Below are 14,704 nucleotides of genomic sequence, written 5' to 3' on the forward strand. Positions count from 1 at the left end.
TGCCCAATCCAAGAGTGTTATCCAGCCTTTAGTAATGCAATGCAGTTATTAATTTAAGTGACAATGAAATACTTCAAAAGACATACATGGTCACATTACCATTAGTAATATATCTTCTACATTTTTATACAGGACCATCTTTCTATCCATAAATCTTAAATTTATTTAAAACAGAAGCTGTTACATTTATTATCCGGAAACATTGTAGTTAAAGATATCAGTGAAGATTTAAAGCAATTGTGACAAAACTGAAAAGTTTGAAACTGAGACAGATGCCTTTAGCTTGCATGCACCTACTTGTATATTTCAATGACCTATGACATCTTTGGAATTAATTATACTGAACAGCAATTACATCTGAGATATATATTCTACATATACTTTAAAAGGTGGGCTTTTTCCAATGAGAACTTGAAACGAGAAATTTCTTTTGATGAATTGCTTGGAAGTAGACTTCCATGGACCATAAGATCTATATTTTAGGAAAGGTTTTGGTTTTGTTGGGGAGGGTTAAAGAAAAATAAGAAAAATAACCAACATTAATGTAGAATAAAATTTCATGCTTATACTGCTTATCATCACTTCAGATGAGAAGAATTACATTTCTTGTTTGCTTTGCAAACAGGAAAGCAGTGAATTAAAACTGCCCAAATCTGTCAGAGCAAACAAATTTGGAATCTCAGCTGTCAGAATGATTACAATATACATACAAAGATGAAAGCATAGTTCAAAAAAACAAACCATCTTCTATAGCAAGATGCCCAAAAAGTCAGGATCAGTACAGTCAGGAATATAAAACAGGAAACAAAAAACATAACATACAAGATAATTTGAAAATCTACAAGGTTAACTTTTACAAGCAGAAAGCACATTGTCTCCCATTAAATCAGTTAACAAATGGTAGCCAAGATTTAACAAGTAAATAAACATGCTTTTAAGTCAATTCCTGTTACACAGCTATGTTTTAAATGTGATTATAGTTCATTTGACAAAGTAATTAATTGCAGTGAATATCTGATTGTAAACAAAGGATCTGAAAGGGAGTGCCAGTTTCCCCCCATAGAACTGTGGGAATGTGCCCTTCTGGCATGTCTTTCTTTTTACAACTACATAGCCCCAGTAGCATCCCATACCTTGCTGAGAATGTAGATAACGTCACCACGTTTAAATGTCAACTCATCAGGTACATCTCCTGTGCAGTCCCACAAACCTTGATAGAAATTGGCGTAATCGGTATTTTTGTTATCTGCAAAGAAAACAGCATCTTATCACAAAAGAATAAAGATTGAGGGACTAAAGATACTCTTTCAATCTCCAGATAGTACAAAGCAATTTAGTAAAGCACACATTTTACTCCTCTTTTTAGGAACAGCTCCTTCATGCCACAAAAGGAAGTGGAAAACAAGTTTAATGTGCAAGCCCTTCACTTGCAAGTCCTATCACTTAAAGACATGCAGCTACAGGTTTTCAAAGCATCTTCCAGCTGCAACTTAAAGCAGCTAGTTTTCTTCTATTATATGTTTCCAGCAAGCCATACTTGTATCTCAACTTGAAGCTGATAAAATTGCTACAATATAATTAATAATAATCTGTGAAAGGAAGCCAAAGTGAGTATTTTGTTATAAACTCCCCCTCCCCCTCCTGTTCCAACGAAACTAAGTAACATTCTCTGAGAACCTCTGAGATAATCCTTGATTGTTCCTTCTGAAATATTGGAGAACTTGGAAACTGTTGCTGAAGCTGCATTTTAAAAATATTTGTGTCAGCTCCAGTTTAGGACATTAAGCTCTGGCTAAACATGCAACTACACTACAGTCATAAACTCATCCTTCTAACAGCACAAGCACAATGAATGTGCTGTGTTCAAGCTGCCATACAGACCATTAACTGATTGATTATTTAGCACTCTTTGCTCTGTAATACGGCAATAACACAGTAATAAATGCTTTGTCATACACTTACAATACAGAGTACATCTACTGAAACACAGCGCTTACACATGGTTAAATACACTGGGTGCTTCTGTTACACTGCAAACTATTTCCTGTTTTTAATTCCATGAGAATGGAGCATGATGAGTTAATGTAAAAAGAATGTAAGCAATACCACTAAGATGACCAGTTACATTATGTATACACTAACCAGACAGAATGTATATGTACTAATAATTTACATCACTGGAAAGCTATCTTCTAATTCTGATAACATAAATATCACTGAACTGGCTGGATCAAGGCTGTCATCTTAGTTTTGTTATATGATCCTTGAACAGCAGGCTTGCTGGTTATTCCAGCATATACTAGTTACATTTGCATGTCGTTAGCACTCTACACCATTATTTATAGTTTACAATTTAATCATGATTGGTTCACTTTATTACTGAAAAAATCCTGCTAAAATATCAAGTATCAAGCCACAGAAAGTGTCACACTATAAAAAAAATAGCTGTATTCAACTTGTGTTGTTCCCTATTTTGACAAATACAGAGATTTTAACTTTAATACTCTCTGTATGAGCAAGAAGGACTTGTTTTCTATTTATCTATTTCAGCCCATGTTCTGTGCTATCTTCTTTTGATGGCAATACTGTCACACAGCTACATATTCACATATTGAATTTAAAGTTGCTGTGCAAGTTAGCCACTATTTAATTTTCCATAAACTGGTCATTAATAGCTGCCACTTGCTATATAGCACTAGGGGGCGTTCTGGCTACCAGTGCACAATTTTTCTCACCACACCAAAAGCAGCAATATATACATACATAAAAACTCTCAACCATTGAGAAATATTTGCTTATTGCAAAATGCATAGGCAGGATTATTTCAAGAGGAGGGTGGAATCAGTTTGAAATCTTACATCTCCAAATCTTGGCCCTTCCTATTTGTCAGCTCATTATTTATCAATTTAGTATTAGACAATTATAAAAAGTAACACAGGTTAACGCCAAATTAATTTGTGATAAGTATTAAATAAAACCTCTCCTCAGTGTTTTGATACTGCGCTGATCCCAGTTCCCAGTTCCATAAAAGACAATGTAAGGCTACATGAGAAAAAAAATAAGAGCTATTTTGGTATATTCTACCTTTCAAATCTTTCAGCAGATTTGGTTTAAAATATATTAATCAGGACTTTTACTTCTTCAGAACTGCACTGAAATGAATCATGACTTTTCCTCTAACCTTTATCACTTTGAGGTCTGTTCTTACCTCTGTGTGCCTGAAGTAACTCTGGTTAACACTAATGGGAGTTGCATGAGGAACATCAGCAACAGAAGAGATCCCACAGCAGGTGAGACACATCTCTCCCTAGATGTTCATCATGAGCATTTAATTAAGCCTTAAAGTGAGAAAGCAGCTAATAACATGGCACTACTGGAAAAGCTGCATTTTAAAATAAGCTTATTGCAACAATGAAGATGTTGCCTGAAGACTAACCACGGCTCTGTGCCCTCATTTGTGAATTCAGCATAAGACAGAGTTGTTTAAATCAGAAAGCCACATTTCTAGGAAAAACATATACCAGTATACCAGGAGCACAGGAATGAAAAACAGGGAGAAAAGGAGCCAGTGTAAGTTTGTGAACAACTATGCTGGTCTTCCAACAAGTTTTAATTTCATATTTGAAATCCCATCTCGTACCCACCAGCACTTGTTTCTCAAAATTCTTTCCAGTAAATTTAACTCCAGAATCTATACATCTAAAGGGAAAAATACTTCATAAAATGATTCATAGCATTTCACAAACACAGAGATAGAACCAAAAAAAAAAATGCAAAAACCTCCGCAAAGCACAAGCCTATTATTTCTTACTTCAGCCCCTCTTTCAGTTGGGGAGGACCCTGCCAAATTTAATTTGATTGCCTCTGAAGAACTGAAGAAAACAGAACCAGGAGACTTGGGTAAAGGAATTTGGCATTTATATAGGAACACATGCAATACCTGAAAACAGCTGGTGGATTTAGCATCTAGAACTTATCTGCCCATTAGGGTTCAGATTCAAAAGGTGTTGATTTGCTGGCATTGCTCTGTCACACTTTGGTTTTACATACTCTGAAATGTTGTGTGCCTTAAACATACTATGATGATGTAATTACTAAACTAAAGTATTTTGTAAAGACTACTTGTAAAGTAGTATTTTGAAGCCATGATCACTTAGGCCACAAATACGAGTAAGACAAGACCAAAGAAAATTTAAATGTGTAGCAGGGAGTAGAAAGCAATTTGGTTTTACCTACCCACTGTTTTTAATATTACCAATCACAAGAAATGGCTGAGCAGGATTTTGGATAGGTTGTTTCTCCAGGAAATAACTTTTTTCATTCCAGGACAGATATCTGGATGAACAACTATCCAACAGTTTCCAAAACTCTTCCACAAAGAATTAATTCCTCATGGTTTTCTTCTGTCATCTCTGCTTTTCCAGTAACAGTAATAGGAACAACAGATATTTTTCTCCAATATACTGATGAAAACACTTCAGAGTTTATTTGACATATCAAACAGCAATGGCTGCCAGCTTTCCTGACAGTAGGCTCAGTCTGCATATTTCACTGAAAAAATACTGGCACCTGACAATAAATTCTTGAAGAAAGAAAGGTGACAAGTATCGTCAAGCATGCTCTTCAAGTCTTGTAGACTGTTTAAAACTTAAGAATGCCCCCAGATTACTCAAGGGAAAACAAAATTATAAGAATATTCTAAAAGCTTCAATAGACAGAAAAAACAAACCCTGGAAAAAAAACAGATTAGGAGTACTTATTTCAGAGGGATTTAAGTGTGCTGTCCCACTGCAGCCTAAGCCAATCTATGTGCAGGCTTTTCCATTCCTGACATTTTGACAAATTTGGCACATGCCATTTCTGAGCACAAACCTGTCAGAACACTAAACTGACCAAAATAAAACCAGGAATTATAGCCCAAGTATGGAAACGCACTACTTAAGACATTAGAAAAAATGTGACTGTGCCTGATTTCCACTCACCTTCCATTTTAACATTGAGAGCGTCTAAATTAGCAAACCCTATTACAGCAGTGACTTAGAGCTAGAGTTATATTATCTGCTTACGCATTGCTTACGGAATGAAGGAGCATGTATACGTTTTCTTTTCACCACTGTGGTCCACTGCCCAGTATATTAAACAGCTTGCCATTCCGATTCATATTCCTTGACTCTTGAGCAGATTCTTCAAAAGTTTATAGCATCAGATTTGAAGATTATGAATCTGGACAAAGTAACAATATCTGAAAGAGGTGAACTGTATCCTCTTTTAGTGATGATACGCTCGATATTTACCATACTGGAGGTTTAAAGATGGAGAGACAGGTGAAGTTCAGAATTAACACTACCAAAATGACTGTGTCTTAACACAAATGATTTAGACTCTCAGTGTTGAGCCTCAATGCCCAGATGAGACATGCCCTGTTAACAAACACAGTTACTTGTTTGTCCTGATGATGTCCTAAATGACAAAGAATGCCTGTTACTTACTTACTTGCCCTTTCTCCCACATTCCAGAAAAATTAGGAAATAAGGGGAAAACAATTGTATTGTATTTATGCGGACATAACCTCTAATCTAGCCTTATTTGTTCCGTATAATCTTTCTCACTTCCCCTCTCTTACTGTTCCTTAGTTACTCTAAAATCAAAGTATTTACACTGAAACAGCATAGAACAGGACACTTACTGAAATAGAGATTATGGAAATGATAACGGGTAGATAGTGGTAGCGAAAAAGACCCAGCAAGCCATATTATACAACTGAAACTCTTCAATGCTTTGGTATATTTAAGTAGTTCGGTCACTAGCAATTAATGTAAAGCTATCCAGCAGCAACAGTCAGCATCAAAACTTGAGCATCAAGTCTGCACATTAATTGAAGTACAGATTAAGTCAGGGCAAGAAAAGAGTAGGAAAAAAGAAAGGTTTTTTGCACTTAACAGGCTGAGCTCAAAAACAATTTGCAGAATATTTTCAGGTTTAATAAAGCTAGGCAATAAATTAAACTTAAAAATGTATGCATGGCTTATGTGGAAAATCATTAAATATTATTGATTCAAGTTAGGTATTTATTATGTGATGCCTATCAGAAATATTCATGTCAACTCAGCCCTAAAAGTCAAACAAATCTCTAGTGTTAAATAGTTAACTAAGTAAGATCAGATCAGAAAATTACTTCTTGAAATGAATTTGGTATCTTGAGAGAACTGGTATTTTCAAACACATTACCCAAATACTAGAAAGACTGATACGGCTGTTCTCATAGCAGTTGAAACTTTTCAGAAATGAAGGTGCTAAGGTTTTGATTTCTAAAAGTTTTGATTTCCTAAAAGTAGGAACTCCAAGAAGATACATTCGTGAAAAAAAAAAAAAAATGCTGTTGGCAACTTTATAATTGGATTGACCCCACACTCCAATATGACATCACACTCTTATAATTACAGTAATGTCTAAATAAGTACTAAATATTAAGGCTGTAATGAGTCATGTTGTTTTACACATGTTTTTAGCCGAGCACAATGCTAACAGCACCTGATGACTTGGTTCTTGTTTCCTTTCCAAGAAAAGCAACCCAAAACTCCTCACAGCAACCTGTTCCTGCTTTCCTGTATGGCTCAGGAAATTAGGCCTCTGTTTCCTCTCCATGCTGCAACAGGAAGAGCACTGCAGAGCTACTTCCTAAAGGAACTCTTCTTACCCACCCTTTCCTTGACAGCCCTGAAAGAATTATGTGTATTATGTACGATGGGGGAAGGAGAGCCAGTTCGCATGTCAGTGCAGGTCACAGTTACAATGCAACAGATCTCAAAAAGGTGTAAGGTCTGATAAGAAGCAAGTCTTCTCTACTTGCTGTGTCAAATCACCAGCAGTTTATCTAGAGGTCTGTGCCCTTGAAGCACAAATATATCTTGTTTTTAAGCATAACTGGAAATACCTTTCTGTCAAGAAAAGTTGTCTGGCCATGTGACTTTACATGGTGTATTATTTTTCCAGTCCCAGAGATAATTAGCACAAGGGCAGTTTTCCAAGCTAAAGCTGAGAGAATATCTTTCACAGCTTTTCTGGGCATTTGTGTCCTTTTCCAATTTTTATGCTGCTGTCACTGGACTCTGGCATTTCTTACCCAATTCATTTGCTTTCTGTGGTAATCATATGCACTGAAGATATGCATGGCCAACATTTAAACAGGCTGCAGATCAATTAGTGGTCTTAAGTTTATCTGATTTTTATCAAAGAAGACAGAGCTTTGGGTCGATTGTCAGAGCCTGTGTCAAGTTGACCTTTTCAGAGACGTCTACATTGCCAGTCCCTTGGGCAACTTGTTGTCCCCTGTTAGTCTCTGAATGGCAGAAGTCTGTTCTGCTCAAGCACAAAGTATACACAGATGTCTATATTACATTCTTATAGGTTTGACAGCAACTGCATGTTGTATCTATAAACTGTCCTTTAGCAGTGACACTTCCTCAATGATGATAAGCTAATTTATGCAACTAAATCTCCTTTGTGCAGAAATGAAAGCTAATTGAGTCATTACAAAGTAATTCAGGAAGGAATACCTTGTATAAATTGGCTTACTTTATAAATCCTTCTCAAGTGGTTTTCATGCATCCTAAGTGGTGCTAAGCAGTTTTGCTGCCATCAAACACCCAGATGAAAAAGACAGCTTTACAGAGCTATAAAAACATTATTTTAAAACAGCAAAGGGAAGAGACAAGAAAATAAAGGTAAAAAGAAGGTGCATTACACAAAATAAAGAGGAAAGATTTTCATTACCTGAAACAGTGGTAACTTTCTCCTGGCTCAGTTTTCTTGGCACTTCAGCCTTTGAAGGAATATGTTCTTCTGCAAAACACATAACTGCAAATGAAACTCCGAAGGGACACCTCAGCTGACAGGAATTACAGCCCGCATCAGTCTGAAAGCCACACTCCACATTTCCAGACTGTAAGCCCTGTTTACTATTTTGCATTTGTACAGAAGTTGGAACATTGTTATTCCTGTGGCTTCCCCCACCCATTCAAACACTCCAAGACCTTTCTTTCAAAATCTCAATTGTGAACATCTGTTTTCCTTTTCACTCTGCTCTGAATATGGTAAATATAGACCTACAGATCTGCTGGTTTTCATTCATTCCGAGGCAATTAGAATGAGGGTCCTATTCTGCTACGTGTATTTCTTACCAGGAAAAAGAAAACTAAACCGAGGATTGAAAGGTATCCCCAGACCATGCAAGAATACAGAAGTTCTTAAGAGAAGTATGCAGAGAAGGTAGAGGACATCTTACCTTCAACACTGTCATACAGACACACTAGCTGGACACCTGCATGATAGGAACACAGCCACTACAGATGCTGTGCATTCAGTGCTCCTGCCTAATGCACCTGACCATGGTTTAAAGCAAGCCAGACTGATTCAAATAATTTAGAGCAAGTTTAGGAAAGAAGAAAAGCGAGAGTATGGCAGATATCAGCTCTGAAGCATGTTTTCTGCCTGACAGACTTGGAACACTGAAATCCCCACAGGCAATTTCAAAAGATGTGCTCCATACTCCTTGTCCGGCACAGACAGGGAAGTACTCTGTCATGCCCGCACCATCACTTAAGTAAATCCATATTCCACTCAGCACAAGGACATAAGACCTGCTCCTTACATTTCACAGTCAACAATTCTGTTGATGAGGAAAAAAAAGGGGAACAAAGTATGAGGGTTTTTAGCTGTTTTCTTTCCTTGGGTTCACAAGGAAGTAGAAACAGATTTATCTTGGCCTTTACAGTATATCGCAACTGACAAAGCTGCTGTGCTGAATGAAGAAATAGGATATTGATAAATCCACTTCTCAAATAAGAATTAGGCTTTTAATACATTTAAATTATTTGGCTTTTATACTCATCACATCTTACACAGATATTCATGCTTCTTTTTAAGACATGCATTTCAGCAACTAATTTTGTTATTTCATTAATGACAGACAAAAGATACAGAACTCACAGCTTTTAAAATGTTCCTTATTGTGCAACTTGTATGTAATTGCCTATCTACTTTGACAATGAGTGAATTTTATATCAACAGTTCAAAGGATTTTTAGCCTCATAAAAAAATAATCTATCCACAAGACTGTTCCTGCAAACACTAAAGCAGATGTTTAAAGCACAAGAGCAGACCTGTTGAAATGAGTATGCATTATTGCTGCTAAACTATGTATGCAGTCCTACAAATTACTTTATGAGATTCACTCTACAGAGCTTTGAAATTCTGCCCTACTAAGCCAGCAAGAGTTTTTGCTTTCTGACTCTTGAATAACTAAAAATCTCGTTGAGATGAATATACACTATAGCCAAGGGAAGAATAATTGGGGAAAAAAAAAAAAAAAAAAAAAAAAAAAAAAAAAACCCGAAAAAAAACCAATAGAACTGGGAAAATGTGAAGCTGCAGTACAACACGAAACACTCTAAACTATTTACTGTGCTCAAATGTATTCCCCCACTTGGCATAACACTTGTTGCACATTTCCAAGTACACTCATCGGTTTATTTTAAGCGCTCACAGTTGGAGTATAAATGGCAAAAAGACATCTGTATGTGCTGTCCAGAGCACTAGGAGGCACTGTCATTCTGTGGCTTCCCTATCACTATTACACCATTCACAGGTAGTATTCGTCCATTATCAGCCACATTTTTTAGGATTGCTCCCTTTGCCCAGAACAACCCGGTTTCATCCAACACAGAGTATTACATTGATTAAATAAATCTTCATGTTACATGTTACTGAATGTTTGGACATACATCAATTGATGTGTTGAATGTACTGTGGATTTTAACTCATGGTCATCAGACTAGCTTCAACTGAGGACTGACTTTAGTAGCAGGTATTTCAACTGAAGTAGAACAGCAGAGAAGGTTTGAAGAGTTTTTTTAATAAGGTACAGTTGAATACATGTAGACTGCATTGTGGTTTCACGGAAAAATTTAGAATACACGCATTCCCCTTCCTGAAAAATGTATTTCCTAGAAACAAAAGGTCACCAGATCCGTATCTGAAAATGGAAAAAAATGTCTGAACAAAGGAAATACATGGAAATACTGGAAGGGTCCCAAATTCAAACAAAGGCTGTCCATATTAGCATACCTGTTTGGATCCCAATCATCCCCACTTACTCCACTTTGATTTACACTGTAGAGTTGTCACAGAGAGGACAACCTTTCAGGTGTAATTATACCGGAAGAGGCACTCTGGAAGCACACTGAACATGGTCCAGCTGCTAACTGGCATTCAGTCCATGCAACCAGACTAAAGTGAATCCATAGGAAACATCTTCTGAAACATGCACAGCACAAACATCAGGTCTTCAGCACAAACTTGTGCTTTACGTATCTGTTGCAAATGGTCCACGCCACTTGCTAATGCAATCATGCTCACAGTGAAGCAGATGTAATAGGCTTGGCTTAGGGTGGTAAAAAAGAACCTATGGTTCTCACTAATGTTTTCTGCTATTGTGTCCTGAATCAATAACTAATTAACACTAATCAAATCAGTGAACTCCTCTAGAACTGTAGACCCAAAGAACACTTAAGATACAGGTTATGTTCTATACTCTGCTGGTATTCAAAGATTCTAATGGCAAACCTACAAAATTCTTATGGTGACAGTGCAACAAAGAGCTAACTATATTTGTCAAGGGTTTTTTCAGTCAGTCCATGAAAGCTGTTGAAAATTATTTACTTACTTAATTTGCAGTCACCCAATCACAGATGATTCTACCATCCACATAATTTAAGTGAACAATGAATTATACTCTAGATGAGGGGGGGTTTCACATGAATTCATTGATTTTTTTTATTCTAATTTCTTGTTCTTAGAAGAAGAGGGGATAAAAAAAAAATCAGGCTACTTGAGTATAAAATGGGTAAAAGTTTGGCATGAACAGTGCATTCCTTCAATGGAATGTGGTATCTCCATGATAAATATGCATAAACTTAGCAGTTTCCTCTATTAACACATTACTTAACCATCTTTTTACATTAGACTTTAATGACATTATTAATTGGTATTTTACTGTATTCTAGCCTCTGACACATTGTCATTGCACAATACTAGTTTATACCTTGAATAATCCCAGTTTGTGGGTTAATATATTCAACACTTTAATAACAATAAACAAAACCAGTTCAGCTATGCAGCAAAATCCACCAAACCACACAGATGGTTATAAGGTTTTCATTGTGTGGTTTCCATAGCAATCATATTGTAAATCTGGAAGCTTCTTGCAAATAAGCAGCTTGTATTTACATGCCTCTCGGCTGCAGCATGGGACTCTACAACATGTGAAGTTGTTATTCCAATCGCATATTGTTAGAAAAGTCATTGGGAGATGTTTTGATCAGTTCAGATAAAAACTACTGCAGTGAACTAATTTTTCATCTATTTCATAATGATACGAGCAATCATATGCTTGTAATGCACACTAATATATCTTCATTTGAAATCTCACTGTGGTGTCAGAAGGTTATAAGCATACAAACAGGTTTTGTAAGACAGACACCCACAAAAATACTTGCATTATTATATAATCAAATAAAAAATACAGTGTCTTTATTTTTGTACTCAGCAGGGATGACAGACGCATGCAAATAAAAAGGTATAAGGAGGAACTCTGATGAGACTGAACGTCATAGGTCTATACTGCTTTGTGCAAGAAAAAGTAAAAGATACAATGGCATGGCAACACAAAGAGTATTACTTCTCCACATTGCTTTTTTGCTACCAAATAATGACTCTGCACAAATGTAAACAAGAACTTTCAAACATGAATAAATGCTTACTGTGGGAAAGAGTCAAGACCTTTTCTCTCCCAGATTTATAATTTTATGAATTGACCTAACCCCATAACAGATGAGCTATTACTCTAATAAGGAACATAAATCAATTCAGCTATGTAATTATTTTTTTTCTTAATTAGTGAGAACTTGCTTTTTTACAAACAACAGAGAAACATTTCAGAATTCCAAAGAAGGAGCAATAAAGAATAAAATAATTTTTATAATTTGGCCAAACTGACACCTTTTGCTAGCGTTAGTAGTGAGGGCTATCAACCACTTGGGGTCAAAGGAATAAGAATTAACATCCCTGCTTTATGCAGGACTAGCAACCTGCCTTACCTGAGGACAGTGGTCCCCAGCCTTGGGAAAGGAAGCAGTCCTCTGCAGCATTATCACTATATATACACACACCTGTATATGCCTATACACTTTACCCAAACTCTTATGAGGTTTTAGCCTAAGCAGCTTGATATCCCAGAAATCCTTCACATATTGCTTCATCCTAGGCTTACTTGCCCTGGTGTGCGTATTTATAACAGCAGCGGTTTTCTTTTCTGGTGTCTTCTTTCAGACTCCAGCTCCACCTATTCTGTAGGGAAAGATCTCCAAATCCAAGCAGCAAAACTCTAGCTTTGATAATCCTCCAGCATTCTCACAGATCTGTCCTTTTCCCCCACTTCCTCCTGGACATGACAGATTACTGGAAGATTTACACACAACTTCTTGACATTTCACCCTGCATTCCCAGTAGCACTCTGGTGCACTCTGTAAACAAATGAAACAGCTTGGAAAAGGCTGCTGAAGGCACTATTCTCTAGCTATGGTGTGAGATCTGGGGGACAGCAGAGAGAGGGAGGCAGACTATCATTTTATTAAAGCTCCATCTGACTGAACCAAGGTGAAGGTTTGGAGATGAAAATCCCCTTTAGTACAGTGCTAGAAGTTAGAGACAAGCTGGTTGCTATTTAGAGAAGATGTCATAAATGTAAGAATTCCTTACTACGGCAGAAGAGAAGACAGTTCTTGGTTTATTCCTACTTCTACGGGTCAGCCAGTCACCACCCGACAGCTCAGAAAGAGATGTTATGTCCTGCATGACAAGCTTAAATGAAAAAAAAAAAAAACCAATATCCACAACACAATCGGAAAAGACAGACAGAAAAGGGTCATCCAGGCATAGGCTAAATGCTGGAATTGCAGATGAGGTGACACCAAAGTATGAGGAGAAGCAGAAGTTGCGTCTGAATAAATGGTCACCACTGTGCTCAGAAATACGACAGGAAACAAACAGTACAATTCCGTATTCCAACAGAACATAGAAAGAGATCTCCAACTTATGACCAATACAAAAATACATTTTAATGAAAAATATTATATACACTAAGATGCTTTAGTTTTAGTTGAGGACAACGCATGTCAATGCTTAGCCCAAACTCCTTCCAACACGTGATCTAAGTCTGATTCCAAGATGGAGGGAAAAGGTTTCAATTAAGTATACTACCAGCTAAACTGGATGGGAACTCCAACTAACACTTTTTAAACAAGTTTTAATAAGCTTTTTGAAAACAACCATTATTTAAATTCTAAAGTAAGGTTGAGTATACGCACCACTCTGCCTGACCAGTAGAAAGTAACACAAGTCTCTTACTCCTATTGACAATTTATTGACCTCCCAATGGCCTCAAACAAATAGCATTGGCTGTACAATGCGAAAAAGCTAGAATCATTAAATAGTTTGGAATAGAACGGACCAGTGGAAATTGCTAAGTCTAGCACCCTGCTCTAACTCTCAAGTTTCTAGGAAACAGCATTTGGCTTCTTTTGGTACTCCATACTAAGCTATTCAGCAGCAGTTTATAAGGGTCTGTGCATTTTAATAGTTCACATATGAGACAGATGAAGCTAATGACTTTATAGAACAGGATTAGCTCAAATGACTCAGTTTTGTACAGATCTTGCCAAGCCACAGATGTCAGGTTTCCTGAAGACCTTGAGAAATTCTGCGCTTTTTTTCCCCCTCAGTTGCACTCCTTGTATCTGCAAAAGGTGCTACTGTGCACCACCGTTACCCTCAATTGTGTAAGCAGTTTGAATAACCAAACCAGCCATCTCAGCTAAAAGTGAAGCTCTGCCTCATGCTGAGACAACCTTGGAAAAGTTACCCCACCATCCTCACAGAGAAGATTAGTAAAAAAACAACCTTCGTGTGACACCGACCAATGAATCTAAGCATAAGTTATGGTTTGGCTTAATCAAAACCAAAAAGCAGATATAACATTCACTTCCTAACATAAGCATTTTGGAGTTATAGCATTTGCTAAACTAAAGAGTGAAGTAAACCAAAACAATTCCAGTCCCACTAGGGACAAATACAGAACACACTTCAAGGCTGCAATTCTCTAGCCTTGTGCAAAAGAATGTTGTTTGGATCACATAACTATTGCTATGAAGAACAATAACAAAGTGAAGTAGCAGAGAGAAATGTTTGGAGAACTGCTTGAGAAAAAAATCTCTTTCTAAATACATCTGTGAAAAAGACACTGTATTTCTCCCATATTACTGCACACACACCAATCAACATGAACTATATTAGGGCAATAGATTTAAAAAAAAAAAAATTTAAAAGCAGGAAGATACTATACAACTTCTCACTGTTTTACTGGAAAAAAAGAAGTAAAAAATATTTTTCTAGCAGGAAGTATTTGTTATAATGTTTTAAGGCAGAAAGTATGAAGATAAGCGATTAAAGAACATATCTCTGTCCTTGGAAGAAAAAGTTACTCTTATACAAGACAGAAAATCAAGCATTGTTGGTGAGGTCATCCACAGTTGTTGCGGATCTTCTCACTCTACTGTGTGTATTTCACTAAGTTTTCAGAAAAAGTAGG

At 36.7% G+C, this 14,704-nt stretch overlaps 1 protein-coding gene across 2 annotated transcripts in view; it reads right to left on the reverse strand.

Moving 5' to 3' along the window:
* SKAP2 (src kinase associated phosphoprotein 2) overlaps positions 1 to 14,704 on the reverse strand; it is a 117,692-nt gene that overhangs the window by 10,388 nt on the left and 92,600 nt on the right. The window contains exons 10-11 of one of the 2 annotated variants that reach the window (XM_030511478.1): positions 7,774 to 7,842; positions 1,134 to 1,246 (exon numbers count right to left, since the gene is read on the reverse strand). In XM_030511478.1, coding sequence (XP_030367338.1) covers positions 1,134 to 1,246; positions 7,774 to 7,842 — 182 coding nt within the window. The remainder of the gene's footprint in view (positions 1 to 1,133; positions 1,247 to 7,773; positions 7,843 to 14,704) is intronic. The other variant, XM_030511487.1, reaches the window with a different exon arrangement.

This window comes from Strigops habroptila, chromosome 1 (genome assembly GCF_004027225.2).
Source record: "Strigops habroptila isolate Jane chromosome 1, bStrHab1.2.pri, whole genome shotgun sequence".
Taxonomy (NCBI): domain Eukaryota; kingdom Metazoa; phylum Chordata; class Aves; order Psittaciformes; family Psittacidae; genus Strigops; species Strigops habroptila.